Here is an 18,479-nt window from a genome sequence, read left to right on the forward strand (position 1 = left end):
AATCAGAGATTGGACCGTTTTGTCTAATTGAGATGGGTCTTGTTTTTGTACTTTATAATTATTTTTTGTAGCACTCTGCTCCACGTTGAGTATATAAATAAAGCCTTATGAATAATACACAATTGATATAATGTATGTTTTTTTTTACATTAGTAACTCATTTTACATATAATTTTACATTATTTTAGGTAATACATTAATTTGAACAAGAAAAAATCTGAGGAGCCACTTGGGAGCCGAAAGAGCCGGCTCTTTGTGATGAGCCGAGCCAAAAGAACGAGATCTTTAAAAAGAGTCTGAATTCCCATCACTAGAATGTTCATTGTAAGGGTTTTAAGAGATAAAGTTGTACACTTCTTGTAAAAAAAAAAAAGATACGCCATCTGAAGGAAAATTGATTAAAAAAAAAAACACTTTCATGGACTTTATATCCGAGACAAAATAACATTTGTGTTGTTCTTGTGGTTTTGGTCTTAACATCAAATTTTTTCTCGATTGTTTACACACATTTTCTGAAAGCACGCATCATACTCTCAGAACTCTACACACAAATCCAAAAACATACACACAATGGGCAAAACCCATCAATGCTCCTGCAAAATGAAACTTTACATTCAAAACAATGTTATTTCTTCCCAAAATGGTATTTTGTTTTCAAATGACACACACAAACCACCATATAAATAGACATTTATAAGAACCAGTTGAACACTTATGTGCTCAATGTAAAACACTATGATGAATGGAAAACACTTCTTCTCCATTCATCATAATGACTTAGGCTTTTTTTTTGTTCAGTTACACTTACTACAGACAGAACATACATAAGTGTGTTGTACAATATTTTAGAATATTGTTTTTATACTCAAAACACATAAATACACGGTAACAAATACATTTTATTTCCCCCCCCCCCCCCCAAAAAAACATATACACAGTGTACATCACAACCAACACAAAGTTGCACATACAGTGGTCTACATACAAAACAACTGAAGAATGCACTGTATACAGATACAGTAAAAAAAAAACAACATGCTGCTGTTGCCACAGTACCTAATCCACATTTTTCTGTGGAGATCTCTAGAGATTTTCTTCATGAAAATTGTGCCAAATGCAAAGAGTTGTGTGTAGTGTTTTGAAAAAAGTGTGATTTAGAACTACAATTTGAGTGTAAAGCAGGAATTGTGCTTGTAGTTTAGCAGAATTGGTTCAGGGGGTTGGTGCATGGGTTACATGTTGTGGTCGTTGTGTCTCAAGTACCAGTATATATGTGTGTAAACAATTGAGAACAACTGTAAGAAGAAGCAGTACATTTTGGGAGATTACAATTTTGTCGCCCTCCTCAGGTGAACCTGGGGATTGCAACGATCTCGCAAAGTCCTCATGTCGTCACATAAAGTAACACTAATACCAATTAAGTTAATAACTAAAGCTACTTTCAGTAATACACGTGGGTTGTGTTGAATTATTTCCTTTTGGAGTATTTTTGTGATGGGATATTTCCATATTTCAGTCTCGCGTTTGTCTGACGTCACACTCCTGAGACGGAAGTGTATTCATTTGGCTCACATTGATGACGTACATGTGGACTACCGTCTTGTTGAAACCTGGTTGAAACTTGACAGCTGAGACACAAATGCTTCAAAATGAGCGCGATAACAACGTAACAAACATTTCAAGCCTAGCTTTCTTCATATCAACATGAACTAAAAAAACTATTGACCCTTCTGCTCATGCTGCGCCAGTTTTTTACGGACTAGGAGCTGTTTTACAGGCATCATGTCGTTTCTGGTGGACTCAGTCATCATGTTCACCTCTCAGGTAACGATGAGTTGTAAAGTCGGGCACATTGCTACATGTAAAGCTACCACTAAGTATAACATTCAGCGCGTGTTTCCAGAGAATAAGATGAACTTGTTTTTGCATTGTTATCCTTAGATTTGTGGCTATTATGTGCCACAACGTGTTAGTTGTTCCTGTGCGTACTTTTGTATAGAAAAGTTCCAGCAGTTTAAAAACACATACTGTTTTAGTAGAAGTGCTGACGTTGTCTTTACAAGAGTCCTGATGTTGATTTGATTTTTGCACTCGAATGAACCCTTTTCACACTGTTTTAAAAAACTCTTTACACAACCAGCACAACAGCAGCTGACCTGAGTGAAACCAGTAGTCTAGTTTAATCTCAGTCAGTTTGCAATAATATGCTATAGAAAAATTTGCATCAAAACAAACCTACTTGCCAAGCACACCTTGACAAATTAATTGATTTTCCTTACTTGAACCACATAGCCTGTTTCAGTAATTTCATTGTGAAATTCATACATTAAAAAAAACAAAACATGGAAGTTAATAACCTGTTGCATTGCAAGAAACAACTGCACAGATTTTTATGTCAGATGTGTCAAACTGTGTGTGTTCACCCTTAAATAAGTATTCAAAGAAGCACTGATCAGACTGATTTACTGAAGGATTGGATGTTATGTGGATGATGTCTAAACAGTGCTAATAACTCTTTAGCTATCTCAGTGTTTTTCAACCTTTGTAGAGCAGAGGCTTATTTCTTACATTAAAAAAATCCGGAGTCACACCACCAGAAATCAGAAATCAGAAAGAACTTTAATCACAATGTATCTCAAGAATACAAAGAATTTGACCCCGGTATTTTTGCGTACTCCCTGTATAAACATAAGTAGACAGAAACTAAAAATCAAGTACTAATAAAAAATATGTAAAAAAATAAATATATATGTATATATGTATATATATGTATATATAAGTATATATAAGTACAAAAGGCACGAGTGCAATAAAAGAAACAATAGACAACATGAAAATGTGCAATAGTGCAAGGATGAAGGTGGCTCTGTCCATGAGGTAGCTAGTTTATGCCACAGTGTTACGTGTTAATCAGTGTGACGGCCTGGGTCAAGAAACTGTTCCTGTGTCTGGATGTTTTTGCGTACAGAGCTCTGTAACACCGACCGGAGGGGAGTAGTTTAAAAAGTGAGTGTCCAGGGTGTGAGGGGTCTGCAGAGATGTTACTGGCCCGCTTCCTGGTCCTGGACCGGTACAAGTCCTAGATGGAGGGCAGGCTGACTCCAATGATCTTCTCTGCAGACCTGACTGTGCGCTGCAGTCTGTGCCTGTCACGTTTGAAGGCAGAAGGAAACCAAACAGTGATGGAGAGAGACAGGACAGACCGGATGATGGAGGTGTAAAAGATGATGAGCAGTTCTCGGGGCAGGTTGAACTTCCTGAGCTGTCTGAGGAAGTACAGCTGCTGCTGTGCCTTCTTTCTGATGGAGTCTGATGTGGGAGGTCCACTTCAGGTCCTGGGAGACAGTAGATCCCAGGAACCGGAAGTTGTCCACACTATACACAGTGTTGTTGAGGGTGGTGAGGGGGGAAGCCCCAAAAGTGTTCCAAAATGACTCTCTCAATATATGAATGTATTTATCTGAGAGAGGGGCTTTGGCTACTTCTTTAACTGTGTCAAGGCAAAGCATCTCATTTACAATGGCTTTTGCAGGTAGTGTTAATGTCTCTCCCACAGTGTGTGGCTTTTTGATTTGTCTACGAGTTCAGCTACTAAGTAGCTAGCTTTGAAGGCTCTCGCAGACACGTTGTAGTTTTTCTCAGAAAAGTTGCCTTTTCTTATTTACTTTGTGCATTGCTTTTACACTGCTTGGCAGTACCTGCACCCAAATGGACTTGAAGCACTTTGTTATCCATACTTTTCTTGTTTCCTCTTGTCTCGATATTTGCTTGTGTTGTTCTTGTTCTCGTATGTACGTCGCTTTGGATAAAAGCGTCTGCTAAATGACATTGTAACATTGTAACATTGTAACATATGATTGTCTTTTATATTAACAGGTTTATTATTACAATGGCTAAAGGTTTATAAACACATTCCTTACAGTAAAAAACAGCCATCTCTCGACAGAGGTATTGCTGAAACTTGTATGTTGTATTTTGGTTGCTGTAAAATCTCACACTGTAATTTCTCCTCTCTCCTTTCTCTTAAAATTTATTCCAACACAGGTGCTGTTCTTTGGATTTGGGTGGTTATTCTTTATGCGGCAGCTGTTCAAAGATTATGAGGTACAGTGTCATTTGAAGCACATTTACTCACAAGTTGAAATAACCATCAAGATGGATGTATTGACTGCTAGTCAAATAACCAGAGGACTCAGTATCTCAATCAGGAAGTCCTCTGAGGACTCACTTTTTAATGTTTTTGTGTTTCGTTGCTGACAGGTGCGACAGTATGTTGTCCAGATGGTTTTCTCCATCACGTTTGCTTTTTCATGTACTATGTTTGAGCTTATCATCTTTGAGATCCTGGGTGCCTTAAGTAGTAGGTAAGTTCATTTTCTGTAATATATGACCATATGTTTTCTGTATGTATCTGCTTATTGATCATTGCTTCTTTTCTTTGCCCCAGTTCTAGGTATTTCCACTGGAAGCTGAATCTATATGTGATACTGCTGGTTTTAATCTTTGTGGTGCCTTTCTACATTGGGTACTTTGTTGTCAGTAACATACGCCTGCGTAAGTAAAGCTGATTAGCTGATAATTCTTAAATAAATACATTGAATTAAAGTGGCAGGTGCTCTTAAAAAGATGTTTTTACACATATCAGTGAGCTGTTTGCTTTGTGTATGTGTAGTGCAGAGACAGAAGCTTCTGTTCGCCTGCATGGTTTGGTTTACCTTCATGTACTTCTTCTGGAAGTTGGGAGACCCCTTCCCCATCCTGAGTCCAAAACACGGCAAGTCTGCACCCATTTTTTTTTTGACATTTTATGCCTACTTGTTGACGTTTCTTCCTCAGATTTTAAAAGCCTGCAACACATATGAAAAGTAAAGCAAAACAAAAGTGTTACTGGTGCTTCTTTTATTTTAGGCATTCTGTCCATTGAGCAGCTAATCAGTCGAGTTGGTGTCATCGGAGTCACGCTTATGGCCTTGTTGTCCGGCTTTGGTGCGGTCAACTGTCCCTACACGTACATGTCTTATTTCCTCAGGTGAGCTCCGCTCTGGGTTTTCTTGTCATTTGACATCATCATTCAAAATCACCTGTGTGAGACATGATGCTTTAATGCTGCTTGTTTTCTGATTGTCACAGAAATGTAACAGACAGTGACATTCTTGCTCTGGAGAGGCGGCTGCTCCAGACGATGGACATGATTGTCAGCAAAAAGAAACGGTGAGCACACAATACAAAAAGGAACTCAATATGATTAATAAAACAAATTTGTAGTGTGTCTAGACTTTTGTTCTGTGTGTGTAGAATCGCAATGACACGGAGGCAGATGTACCAGCGTGGAGAGGACCAGAACACACAAAGAGGATTCTGGGGCATGATCAAAAGTGTTACCTCAACTCAAACAGGCAGTGAAAGTATCCTTTACATCATTATTTAAAATAACATACTATGTTTAGCTGTGTCCATGTCATCATAAAGTTATAAAGTAGATACAAGCCTTAACTTCCTCTCTGTAGACCTTTCTCTGATCCAGCAGGAGGTTGATGCTCTCGAGGAACTGAGTCGACAGCTCTTTTTGGAAACTGTGGACCTCCAAGCCACAAAGGTAACACATATGTGTATGCAGATGTACAAACACGCCAATCATGCTTGGTTCCACTAATTGATAAATAATCAGATGCTTTCTAAAAGTTTAACACAACAGCTTAAAAGGTCATATGTCAAACGTGTTTCTGCTGCCCTCAAGTGGCCCGAGTAAATCTGTTGTCAATGCGTCATGTTTATTTTAGTTGTTGTGTTTGTCCTGACTTGCACAGTGACAGCTCTGACCGTGTCAAGACTTATGAAAAGGCTCAAATCAAGTCATATATAGGATGTAGTTTCTTCGACTACAGATGTCCGACTCAAACTGACTGACTTTTCACTGTCTCAGTTGGAATCAGTCAACAAAGGCAGTTATTCTGAAACAGACCCTCAGTTCTTGACTGTTATCAGATAAGAATTTTATCACTTATTCACCATGATACAGGTGTGGTTGCTTGTTTGTGTTTCCCATCTCTGTTTGGGATCCTAGTTTGTCCCTCCCTCAGTTGATTATTACAGTGGGCAGTATGGGCAGTGTGTGCTGTGGGAGGCCCAAGCCAGTCAAAGATTATTGAGACAGTTAAAAGCAGACTGCACTGAGGTAGGAAAGGAAAGGGGAGAACACACTTAAACAGGGTTCCCACGCGTCCTGGAAAACCTGGAAAACAGTTGACCAGTTTTCCAGTACTGGAAAACACCTGGAAAATGGGAGAAAAAGTAAAATGTCCTGGAAAATCCCATATAGTCCTGGAGAATTATTCCAACATGGCTGCATTTGACCTGACCCGATTAACAAAACACATCCCCATTCATTGAAAGTTGAGTGCATGCTGTGCTGGGAAAGACAGCGACACTGCACAACTTTTTTCACATCTTTTCTCCTTCACTTCATAATCATGCATTCACAGGAAACGGGGGTATATTGTTTAAGGTTTACATTTACGTTGTACATTTGGCTCAATTAGCGTACTCTAGCTCAGTTGTTCTCAAAGTGGGGTCCTGGGACCCCTGGGGGTCTGCGAACCATAGACTGGGGGGTCCGTGAAATAATTTGAATACATTTAGTAAATCATAAAATTGTGCTGTGTCTTTACAAAACAGCATACACCATTGTTATGATACCATTTGGTGGCTCGCTGGGATATGTGAGTCTTGTTACTGTTAATTTTCTGAAAGCGTTTAAGATCAATTACTTGAAAAGTATAAATGCTGTCATGTTGAGTCCTAAAGGAATGAAATGACACTCTGTTTTAAAGTATACAAGTGGTATTTACTTGATTCAAATTGAAGTGTTATCTGTTTATCACTATGGTACAGGTCTGAAGTATTTACATTGATACGTTTTACAATACAAATAGTTCCAAGGGCAACTAAGAGTGTAAGAGTTAATTTTGCAAAAAACTAATGGTTTGTGTTGAAAACCCTTTTACGTACGGTGTTCTTATGAGAAGCCTTATAATTGCCCAATTGTGTGCATTTATTCTGTTACAAAACCATTCTCCCCCTGATCCTAGGGTTATGATTAGGGTTAGGGTTGTGATTAGGGTTAGGGTTAGGGTTGTGATTAGGGTTAGGGTTAGTGTTGTGATTAGGGTTAGGGTTGTGATTAGGGTTAGGGTTGTGATTAGGGTTAGGGTTTTGATTAGGGTTAGGGTTGTGATTTGGGTTAGGGTTAGGGTTAGGGTTGTGATTAGGGTTAGGGTTGTGATTTGGGTTAGGGTTAGGGTTGTGATTAGGGTTAGGGTTGTGATTTGGGTTAGGGTTAGGGTTGTGATTAGGGTTAGGGTTGTGATTAGGGTTGGGGTTAGGGTTGTGATTAGGGTTAGGGTTGTGATTAGGGTTAGGGTTAGGGTTGTGATTAGGGTTGGGGTTAGGGTTGTGATTAGGGTTAGGGTTGTGATTAGGGTTAGGGATAGGGTTAAGATTAGAGTTAGGGTTAGGGTTGTGATTAGGGTTAGTGTTGTAATTAGGGTAAGGGTTAGGGTTGTGATTAGGGTTGGGGTTAGGGTTGTGATTAGGGTTAGGGTTGTGATTAGGGTTAGGGATAGGGTTAAGATTAGGGTTAGGGTTGTGATTAGGGTTAGGGATAGGGTTAAGATTAGAGTTAGGGTTAGGGTTGTGATTAGGGTTAGTGTTGTAATTAGGGTAAGGGTTAGGGTTGTGATTAGGGTTGGGGTTAGGGTTGTGATTAGGGTTAGGGTTGTGATTAGGGTTAGGGATAGGGTTAAGGTTGTGATTAGGGTTTGGGTTGTGTTTAGGGTTAGGGTTGTGATTAGGGTTGTGATTAGGGTTAGGGTTGTGATTAGGGTTGTGATTAGGGTTAGGGTTGTGATTAGGGTTAGGGTTGTGATTAGGGTTAGGGTTAGGGTTAAGATTAGAGTTAGGGTTAGGGTTGTGATTAGGGTTAGTGTTGTAATTAGGGTAAGGGTTAGGGTTGTGATTAGGGTTGGGGTTAGGGTTGTGATTAGGGTTAGGGTTGTGATTAGGGTTAGGGATAGGGTTAAGATTAGGGTTAGGGTTGTGATTAGGGTTAGGGATAGGGTTAAGATTAGAGTTAGGGTTAGGGTTGTGATTAGGGTTAGTGTTGTAATTAGGGTAAGGGTTAGGGTTGTGATTAGGGTTGGGGTTAGGGTTGTGATTAGGGTTAGGGTTGTGATTAGGGTTAGGGATAGGGTTAAGGTTGTGATTAGGGTTTGGGTTGTGTTTAGGGTTAGGGTTGTGATTAGGGTTAGGGTTGTGATTAGGGTTGTGATTAGGGTTAGGGTTGTGATTAGGGTTAGGGTTGTGATTAGGGTTAGGGTTAGGGTTGTGATTAGGGTTGTGATTAGGGTTAGGGTTGTGATTAGGGTTAGGGTTGTGATTAGGGTTAGGGTTAGGGTTGTGATTAGGGTTAGGGTTGTGATTAGGGTTAGGGTTAAGGTTGTGATTATCCAATGTAGGCTTAGAAAGTCATTGATGCATACTGCAGACTGAACTTGCGATCATTCTAGTTGTCTGACCATTTTACTATCATCTCTAAAAACCATGTAATCCTCATTAATGCTAATGGTAATGATAGCTGAATAACTAAATATTCTACAAAATTTTGCTTAACTCTGCTAATCTGGTACCGAACAAAAAATTAAGCACCTGTTATTACATCATTATTACTATTAGCACACAACAGGTTCTAAAGTAAGAACATAAATCAAAGTTTTGCTTTCTTTTGAAACACATACAGGTTAGATTTTGGAGTCCTCTGCATCTAACATCATGTTTATCAATCGTTGCTCAAATCAGTCCCTGATAAAGTTTTTTACTATTTTAATGTGTGTATCTGTGATGCCACTTACTGCCATAACAGATAAACACATTTATTTCCACTCACTCTGCCCATTTTGATGTTCCTATGTGTGATAAACATTCTGCTCAGTCTTCACCATCACCTCTCCTTATCTTCAGGAACGAATCGAGTACTCGAGGACATTCCAGGGGAAGTACTTCAACTTCCTGGGCTACTTCTTCTCCATCTATTGTGTTTGGAAGATCTTCATGGTGAGGACATTCACAGATAAAACAAAAAATAATCTGTTAAAATCTTTGATTAAAATCCTCCTTCTGTTGATCACAGGCCACTATCAACATTGTGTTTGATCGAGTTGGAAAGACAGATCCGGTTACAAGGGGCATTGAAATCACAGTAAACTACTTGGGCATCCAGTTTGATGTAAGACACACAAACACACACCTACACACACCTGCAGAAACAGCCACATGTCACACTGCGTGGCCTCCTGTAAAGATAATCACTTGCAGCATTATCATCTCTCTGTGCTGCCTTCTCTGCAGTAAACCTGATAACAATCACTTCACATCATTCCCATGTAGAAAATGATACGTGTAAGTTTCATCGCTCACACTCAGAGTGAGTTTCATCGCTCACACTCAGAGTGAGTTTCATCGCTCACACTCAGAGTGAGTTTCATCGCTCACACTCAGAGTGTGGCCTTTCTTTTATATTTAATGAATAGAGGATAGATGCAGATAGAAAATTGTCCTCTTCTGTACTTAACTGCTTTTCTTTTCTTCTCTTCTGTTCTTGTTCTCTCTCTAACCATCGCAGGTTAAATTTTGGTCCCAGCACATCTCTTTCATCTTGGTGGGAATAATAATCGTCACATCTATTCGTGGCTTACTCATCACGCTCACTAAGGTAAAGCTATCACATGATACAAACAGCAGAGGCTAAAGATGTACGTCTATCTAACCACATCTACTGCTTTTTTTGCATCCTTAGTTTTTTTACGCAATTTCAAGCAGCAAGTCGTCCAACGTCATCGTGTTAGTCCTCGCTCAGATCATGGTGAGTGTTGCTTTAACTTAATAATCAGAGCATAAACCCACAAGAGACGGATAAGCTGAAACTGTTCTTCTCTGCCTCTCTCTAAGGGGATGTATTTTGTATCATCCGTGCTGCTCATGCGTATGAGCATGCCGCTGGAGTATCGCTCCATCGTGACAGAGGTTCTGGGAGAGCTGCAGTTTAACTTCTACCATCGGTGGTTTGACGTCATCTTCCTGGTCAGCGCCCTCTCCAGCATCCTCTTCCTTTATCTCGCGCACAAGCAGGCACCAGAGAAACACATGGCCCTCTGATCCCCATGCTCCTGGGAGGACTTTGAATCTGGTATTACGGCACATCCAGAATGAGTTTGTTTTAAGCATTGGACATAATTATCTGGACTGCCTGTTCCTGAATCAGGAACGGCTGTTTGTTAGAGGTAGGTGATGGAGCAAAGGATGAATAAACCTTTAAAGACCACTTCCTTAATTCAAGTATTCACAGAACAAAAATCATACCTTTATGTGATTCACCAACGAAACAAAACATTGTTCTTTGTGCTCTTAAACTTTTTACTACTTTGGCTTAAAGGGTTTCTCCTGCAGTCTAAACACACTGGAGCCGGACTGTTCTTGGCACATCTCCACTTTAGTGCATAAATCGACTCTTTGAAGGAAAGATCAACATGTTGTGTGAACTTCATCCTGAAGACTGTTGTGTGATTTTATTGGGAACATAAACATATACAAAGACGTACGCTGAGTTCAGATCGTATGTGTTTATTTGTGTTCATGAAGGTTGTAATTTCAGAAATGAAAATAAAAAGTTAAATTTTCAGAACATTAAATAAAGACAGCAACTCTTGCTTACAGAACTATACATTAAAGACCACAGCATTAACTGGCAACATTTTAATTTGAGCTTCTGCAGGTCGTAAATTCTCATTCTCAAGGTTTTTAAGTTTAAATAAGAGCATTCCTCTGATCATCGTGCCGACACATCTGTGGCTGGATCAACGATTTGCATTGAAGGAAGACAAAATGACTCAGGATTATGCTTCATTCTCAACTTTTTATACATGCTGCTATTCAGTCATGATTGAGGTATGACACTGAGCTTCCAAAGTCATCACTGTCCATGTATCCATGTCATCTTTCTAACTCCCCTGACATTGATCGGCTGCGTGAATTGTCAAAAAGATTGATCAACATTAAGAATGACAAGGGTGAAATGAGGGACGTCATCCGGTGGCTTCTTATAATCTCTCATCTAAACTGTCCACTGATGCAGACGATGATGAAGATGAGGTCTAGAAGAGAGAAAATGTAAAATCAAATATTTTAGACATTGGTAATTGTTGTTTATATGTTCAATCATAAATATTAAGGAACTTCATAGTGACTAGGTGTAGTCTCAATAAAATGCTTTGAAGATTAGTGACCTTCTGGTTGATAAGAATACAACATGTAGTCTGGGAAAATATGTCTTTACAACGAGGGTCATATCTTGTTCTTTGATAAGTATCTTTAAAAGTCTCCACTCACCCTCTCTCTGACTGCTTCAGTGGGGGTTTCAGGTCTGGCCTCCTCGTGTTTCTCCTCTCTGCTGGCCTCCTCGTGTTTCTCCTCTCTGCTAGCCTCTGGAGTGTATTCCTTGTGGACCTGAGCATAAGATGTTTCCCCGAGGAGCAGGCGTGTGACGTTCACTCCTTTAGCTTTGAGTTGGTCATAGACGTTCCTTTTGGCCACCAACATCTCCAAGGAGTCTCCACCTCTGCGGATCAGTTGCACCACTTCATCGTGGTCGCTTTGCTCCACATTTATCCCGTTTACCTCCACCACGATGTCGTCATCCTCCAGACCCGATCTGTCTGCTACCCCACCCCTCACCACCTAAAAGAAAGAGTGTCTTAAAACTTGCGAGTGAAACATGCTTGATTGAATGCTGTTGATTTCTGGTTAATCTTACATCCTTGATGTACTGTCCAGACACACCCTGAATGCCATTTAGGTGAAAGCCAAAGCCTGCAGGATCCTTCTCCATCCTGCACAGCTTAGGCTTTAGCACTGTTGTGTCCACAGCAGGTATGGCTGGTTGGACTGGAGCAGGTGACTTCATAGCCTCTGTGTAACTGGGCGGCAAGTTAGAATCATGCATCTCCTCCCAGAAAAGCATCGGCGTTACTTTCCCCTGTGAGGGACATCAGAATGTTTTTATGTAGATCGTCTACTGTCCATATCAAAGTATGACAGTGACACACTGACTCACCAGCTTGCACATTTGGTCCGTTTCTTTGTCCACCACAAGCAGACATTTGTTGCCACTCTGCATGAACTTGTCCACCACCTGCTCATGGTTGCAGCTTTCTACTTCCTTGCCGTCCACAGCCACAAGTCTGTCCATCTCCTTCAGTCCTGCTGCTTCTGCTGGGCTGCCTCTGTCAATGTCTTTGATGAAGTGTTCTGCATTGGGTAAATGAGCACACAGTAAAAACAAAGCCTAAAACAAACCCCTTAAAATGCTAGTGAGTATACACCAATCATGCTCTTGCCTTTTTGGTTGGTCTCCTTCCTCAGCATGAAGCCGTAGCCATCAGGTCCTTTGGTGATGTTGATTTTACGTGGCTTGTGTGGGAGATACCTGGTTGTGGCTGACCATGCCCCCATCTTCATATGCTTGTTCTTGTAGTACTTGTCTGTTTCTTCATCAACCAGTAGGAACATGATGCAGTTGCCAGCGGACTTGATCTTGCCCACTACGTCTTCGTGTGTCAGGCTTTCTACATTCTCCCCATTTACCTCCAGAAGACGGTCGTTGATTCTGACCCCCGCCTGATGAGCCACACTGCCTGAGACCACCTCTGTCATGAACAAACCCCTCTCATCTAGAAAGGATATGAAAGAGGTATTAAATAGTAGAATGTACAAGCTTTAAGATGCTACTGTATCCAGACAGTTATTCGCGAGTAATTTAATTTCTATGCTGCTATTGGATCCCTTTTGCTGTTTTTATCTTCAGAATTTTTGTGTTCCATGATTAAGAACAATCTTGGAGCCAATCGGCTGATAGATGACTTCTGGCAAAGGGCCCTGAGTTGGAGTTTAACCCAGGCCAAGGACCAAAACCTCTGTACATAGGACATGGGATTTAACTGCTTAGCTAATCCAGTACACAGTAATGGTTCCTTTGTTTACAGTCTGACATGCAACTGGAGACACAAGAATTGGGTCCCCCAAATGTACGAAACAGTGTTGGAGATACACTTTCTCTCATTTTTTGAGCAGTTCACAGTGGTTAGCAGTGGAATTAAACAAACCAGTTGTTTACCTGTCCACATCTTTCATCATAAATGTTATTATATAATCAGAAGGCTACAGGTTTCTTGAGCCACTCCATCAAGTCAGCAGTGGTAAATGTAACTGAGTTTAAATTAAAGAGTAACTCAAGAATAGGTTGTAAACCAGCGTTTCATTGCTCTCCCTGGTTAAAAGATGTTGTGTGGTTTGATGTAATCAGTGCTGACGTTGTACTTGTAACCGCACCCAATACTGATGACACCATGTACTTTGATCAAGCAAGGTTATAAACTGCTAAAGGTAAGCAAAAGCAAAGAGCTAAAAGCAGAGAAAGTCAGTTCACCTTTGGCTGAGCGCAGAGAAAATCCATAGCCTGAGCTGGTCTTAACCATGTAGCAGAGTTTGGGTTTTTCAGCCTGTTTGGAGACACTGTTGGCAACTGATGCGCCCTGAGAGTTGGACAGGTTCACTCCCTTTGATTTGGCTTTCTTGTAAGAGGCTTCATCCAGGATGTGAAAGGTCACTGATGCACCGCTGTTTCTCACCAAGTCTACCACCTACATCCAATGAGATAGATACACAGCTTATTGTTATAGAAACAGATGCCTGGCACAGATTATATTCATCAATATAGCCCCGAAATGCTGGACACCAATAAAATGTCTTAAAGGGGACATATCACGCTTTTTTCATCAATATATATTGGTCTAAGAGGTCCCCAAAACATGTCTTTAAAGTTTATGCTCAAAAAAACACTTTGAAATCAGATTTTGGCATGCCTGAAAAGTCCTCTTCTTCATTCCTCATCAGAACACTCTGTTTTCCCTCTGACCACGCCCCCTCCGGAAGTGGATGTGCCTCGGCTCTCCAGCACGTTGATCTAATGTTTACATGTTGGCTGAATATACACGGCTGCTCAGAGATCGCGTTACTTCAACCCTCTGAATCTGATCCTGACGGAGAGGCGCCTGTAGCAGGACTTTTCTGAAGGATTGGTCACAGATTTAGTGTTTCTTGTTGTTTTATTTATCAGTATGTAGACGTGTGTCTTGGTACACAGCTACGAACATGTAGCTATGTGGCTATGCTAACTAGCGCTAGCACTTATCCATGATAAATAAAAATCATCCACTAGATCTTCAAATCTGCAGACGTGGGGAGTAAAACCGACCTCTGCCAGAAAGGCAGCGGGACCTTTCTGAACCATTGGTCACAGATTTAGTGTTTCTTGTTGTTTTATTTGTCAGTATGTCGACGTGTGTCTTGGTATACAGCTACAGCTACAGCTACAGCTATGAACATATAGCTATGTGGCTATGCTAATTAGCGCTAGCACTTATCCATGAGAAATAAAAATCATCCACTATATCTTCAAATCTGCAGACGTGGGGAGTAAAACCAACCTTTGTGTTTATTAAGACAGCCTACAACTAGCATGCCTCCCTCCTAAGCTCCTTGTTAGCACACATTTGTGCAGGTAATGAAAAACGGGGGAGGGATTCAGTATTATTTTATACAGTCTATGGGCTGAACAAGCTCCGAGCTCTGACTCCGTGACAGACCGGATATTGTTGTTACGTAACAAAAACACGGAAGTCTGAAACGGCTGGTTTCACACACATTTACAGAAAGGTGTAGAAATCAAAACAGGGGCAGAATGGATTTTTTTCATTCTCGGGGGGTTTGTAGACATGCCAGGGACACATATTTCAGGTAAAGAACCATTAAAAAGTCAATTTTGCATGATATGTCACCTTTAAATGGTTATCAGCCAAACTAGAAATACAAGAGAAGAACTCATAAAAAATACCGTTACCCTGATTTAAATAGTGTAAAGGTCTTGAACTCAGAGGCTTAATCTTTATTTCTTCCGTCACCACAATTACTTGATAATAAATCAATGTTATTGACACACATTTAATAATTTATCTGAAAGTTCCACCCATCCTAACATTTAAACTTTCCTAATCAATCTTGTAAGAGTAGCTCACATGTTCTAGCAACAGCAAGCTAGTGCTAGCTAAGCTTGCTAACATTCCTGTGAAGTTCAGGCACACCATGCTTCTTTTTTCATTGCTTCATAATCTCCAAGAGTCATGTCTTTTGTCCCCATCAAAAAGAAGTAACATAAATGTGTATTACTTTCTGTACTCCTCAGTTTATATTGTGGCTGATGTCAAATATGCTCAACCAAGATGTTTTACAGTATTGGTTGCTAGTTAGCAACAACTAAGCTAACTTCATGAACTTAGCCGTGTCTAAGGATTTTTTTTCTTTTTACCAACTGGTTAGAAAAGAAACAATCCAGACTATGCATTATAATACACATGTAAGTTAAATTAGTTGTTATTTAATCATGTATCCAGTTTTATTTTTTACAAATCCGATAACTTAAAAAAAAATATTATTTCAGATCTGGTCTTGTTCAAATCAGTCTTTCTGTTTGAATTTGTGCACTGTGGTAATTCCACACCCCACATACCTCTGAATGGGGCATTCCATCAACAAACGCTCCATTCACTCTCAGGATGCGGTCTCCATCTTTCATACCAGCCAGTTCAGCTGGACCTCCCATTTCCAGGCAGCGGATGAGGTGACCCTCCTCCCCATGCTCCACCCTCAGGTAAAAACCAAATGTTTGACTTGGCTTCTTGGTTAGAGAAATCACCTTTGGCTTGTACCCAGCCATGTCCTACAGAAAAGAGTGGTAAGAACTGGTTTATATCAACTTCAAATTAATAAAAATGACTGGTAGCAGATGTAGAATATTGTTCTCTGTAACCCCCTGTCCTACTATCACTCATAAAGCGTCTTAATAGCAGATAACCCCTGACCTAAAGCAGCAGCATAAAAGTGCTGATAACTTGAGATGAAAAGTTAATCTTCCATACCAGAGCTGTGGTATCAGTTAATGGTTAATTGAGGCACAGCTGGCAGAGTTGATGACTCTCCCTTAAATGACAAACTGGACTTTGAATGTGAGGAACGCTTCTCACTGTAATCCTCTTATTATATGTTATTTCCATTTAGTGTTGGTATTTGGACTCAAAACAGCTGATGGTTTGGAGCCAGTTGTTTGTTTTGGGTTATTGATACTGTTTGGTCGTGTTTTAAACCTTCATACTATGTAAGCTTTGTCTCAATCTTTACAATAAAAACATTCCAGCCATTTTATCCTGAATATCTTAGACAGTTAATTTCCACATTAACTTTCTTTTGGAGTAATTTTGCTCACAACTTTGATCTGAATTTACAGATGCTACTGTTTGAAGTATTCAAACCCACATAATTTGTGAGAAAATAGTAGAATTTCCCAAACATATCATCGCCCAAACTCACCTTATTGATTCCTATCCTCTTAAACTTTGGAAACTTAGCAAGAAGCTAACAGTCTCAGAATTAAAAGACACTTTGAACAAAAGTTCACTTAAATTTTCATCTCAAAGTTTCCACAATTAAGGGAAAGCAACACACCGAACCTTCAACAATTGGACTCACAAACTGTTCATGTGATAAAATAATATATATTTAACTGGATGTTGATGGTTCCCAACAATTTGAACTAATGATAACCATTAAACCCACGTCTTCTCATAACAACCTTATCACTGTTAGTGACCTGTTTTACCAAAAACTGAGTTTTTAAGAGTCTTAAAAGGCAATGATTGACAGTCACTTCACTTAATCAAAGATTAAAGGAAGATAACAGGATATTCAAGAATACTTTTTTTTTAATTGAATAATTGAGTGTTTAGAAATTAAACTCACCAGCTCTTCTCTGCTCAGTGTTCCAGACCAAAGGAGGAGCTCACCTGTCCCTGCAGTCCCTGCTGTCCTGTTATCTATTGTATCTTCAACCTGCTCTCCACTTCCTCCTCCCCTTCCTCCCAATTCTCTCCATGCAAGAACTTTGACAGGCCAAAGGTGAGCCTAAAGGCTGAGTTATTTAACAGTGTCTTGTGTCAGGAATGTCTCAGAAGGCCGTGGCCTTATGCCGTCTGTACTCAGAGGAAGGGTAGAAAGAAAAAGCCATGAAGCAGGCATCTGTTTAGTGGTCAAAGGTACAGGTGGTAATCAGCAATTTCAGGCAATATCATAGTGGGTGCATTACAGTCAGCAATGCATCCGAGGAAATGTAGACATCACTTGCCCAAGTCCAACTGATAGAAATCAGATTGGAATTGTATTGTCAAGGAAAAATAAGTATTTAAAGTTAAATGTATTGAATATTTTAAAAGTGTAAGTCATTACAACAACAAAAAAACAACCTTCACATGACAATATTCAGTGTTTTATGAGCTGACATTACAGTTACAAAAAACAGCTTTTAAAAATGAGGAAATGTGGCATGTCAAGAAATGTCCAAAAATGTACCTGTCTAGATACTTTTCATATATTATATGAATTGGCAAAATCTTTCAGTTTGCACTGGAATTTTACGCATGTACAAGCTGTATCCACCTTATAAGGTATAACTAGCTTTGCCTGGTGCAGTCCAATTTAGAAATCTTGAGAAGAGGCTATCTCATTAGAATTGAATTGTTACGTTTTTTTAACTGTCATGAAGAAGAGGAGTTTAAATTGTATTTTATGTTGTTATTGGTTGTCCAGAATGCTGTATATTCCTTATTGTGGTAGCACATAATGCTTTTATACACATCCAGAGTTTACACATCAACATCTTCTTTCAAATAGGTTCATGTTAATAGCCACCTGCTGAACATTATCAAAAGTTTCACTCTCAGTTTTAGCTCTGTATTTGGTCGCCACCACACACTGTACAAAACAAGTGGACTGAAGTACTCAGATTTCACCCTTTAGTTTATGAACCCCTCTTTTGAAGCTTCCATCTCTGGATGTTACTTTGCAGGTTCTATGGAATCATTAATGGTCATGTTTGGATAACCGATACAAGACAAATTGCGTTGTACATCATGGTTGACAGGCTGCTGGTGTGGCCACTTTTCAACCACAGGTAGCCACACAAAAAAATGTTTTACTTTATCTTTGATTTTTCTCTGGATGAGAACTCTGTTTACCATTAATTACATTACTGCACATGTCACGAGACCTGAAACTAGTTCTTTAAATCAAAAGTACATGGCGTAATAGAAATAAATCAACTTAATCAGATTTTTTCTTAATCTCCTTGGATAATTTGTTGTATACACAGCAAAGTTAAGATTTCTAGCTCATACAATAAAAAACAAAACAAAAACAGGCACACCCCCTTTCACACCTGCTGACATTCAAGTTGGTCAAAACTCTGATAAACTGTCTTTAATAGA

At 39.7% G+C, this 18,479-nt stretch overlaps 2 protein-coding genes across 5 annotated transcripts; one reads left to right on the forward strand and one right to left on the reverse strand.

Moving 5' to 3' along the window:
- The first annotated feature begins 1,565 nt into the window (after positions 1-1,565).
- Positions 1,566-10,742, forward strand: si:ch73-390b10.2 (Golgi pH regulator). 2 transcript variants are annotated; one of them, XM_034694197.1, is made up of 14 exons: positions 1,566-1,824; positions 4,045-4,104; positions 4,261-4,364; positions 4,448-4,554; positions 4,673-4,774; positions 4,909-5,029; positions 5,131-5,211; positions 5,296-5,405; positions 5,505-5,596; positions 9,016-9,108; positions 9,185-9,280; positions 9,677-9,766; positions 9,851-9,916; positions 10,003-10,742. In XM_034694197.1, the coding sequence occupies exons 1-14, from the start codon at positions 1,783-1,785 to the stop codon at positions 10,207-10,209; spliced, it is 1,371 nt and encodes a 456-aa protein (XP_034550088.1). In that variant the 5' UTR covers positions 1,566-1,782; the 3' UTR covers positions 10,210-10,742. The 2 variants fall into 2 exon arrangements, with proteins under 2 accessions (XP_034550088.1, XP_034550089.1); XM_034694198.1 differs by having other exon boundaries at positions 5,508-5,596.
- On the reverse strand, positions 10,654-17,014 carry pdzk1 (PDZ domain containing 1). Of its 3 annotated transcripts, XM_034694193.1 has the most exons (8): positions 16,960-17,014; positions 15,674-15,883; positions 13,535-13,748; positions 12,447-12,779; positions 12,164-12,357; positions 11,864-12,085; positions 11,440-11,787; positions 10,654-11,204 (listed from the first exon to the last, which is right to left on the reverse strand). In XM_034694193.1, the coding sequence occupies exons 2-8, from the start codon at positions 15,878-15,880 to the stop codon at positions 11,151-11,153; spliced, it is 1,572 nt and encodes a 523-aa protein (XP_034550084.1). In that variant the 5' UTR covers positions 15,881-15,883; positions 16,960-17,014; the 3' UTR covers positions 10,654-11,150. The 3 variants fall into 3 exon arrangements, with proteins under 3 accessions (XP_034550084.1, XP_034550086.1, XP_034550087.1); XM_034694195.1 differs by lacking the exon at positions 16,960-17,014 and having other exon boundaries at positions 15,674-15,967; XM_034694196.1 differs by lacking the exons at positions 15,674-15,883; positions 16,960-17,014 and adding an exon at positions 15,183-15,290.
- Positions 17,015-18,479: the final 1,465 nt, after the last annotated feature.

The sequence above is a fragment of the Notolabrus celidotus genome, chromosome 10 (assembly GCF_009762535.1).
Source record: "Notolabrus celidotus isolate fNotCel1 chromosome 10, fNotCel1.pri, whole genome shotgun sequence".
NCBI lineage: Eukaryota > Metazoa > Chordata > Actinopteri > Labriformes > Labridae > Notolabrus > Notolabrus celidotus.

Excerpts from the sequence above, each read along its gene's own strand:
- si:ch73-390b10.2 (XM_034694197.1), top strand. The coding sequence starts at position 1,783 with ATGTCGTTTCTGGTGGACTCAGTCATCATGTTCACCTCTCAG. Across the intron at positions 5,212-5,295 it reads ATTGTCAGCAAAAAGAAACG|AATCGCAATGACACGGAGGC; the intron begins GTGAGCACACAA and ends CTGTGTGTGTAG. Across the intron at positions 9,281-9,676 it reads ACTTGGGCATCCAGTTTGAT|GTTAAATTTTGGTCCCAGCA; the intron begins GTAAGACACACA and ends TAACCATCGCAG.
- pdzk1 (XM_034694193.1), bottom strand. The coding sequence starts at position 15,880 with ATGGCTGGGTACAAGCCAAAGGTGATTTCTCTAACCAAGAAGCCAAGT. Across the intron at positions 12,358-12,446 it reads GAAGGAGACCAACCAAAAAG|AACACTTCATCAAAGACATT; the intron begins GCAAGAGCATGA and ends TACCCAATGCAG. Across the intron at positions 11,788-11,863 it reads CTGGACAGTACATCAAGGAT|GTGGTGAGGGGTGGGGTAGC; the intron begins GTAAGATTAACC and ends TCTTTCTTTTAG.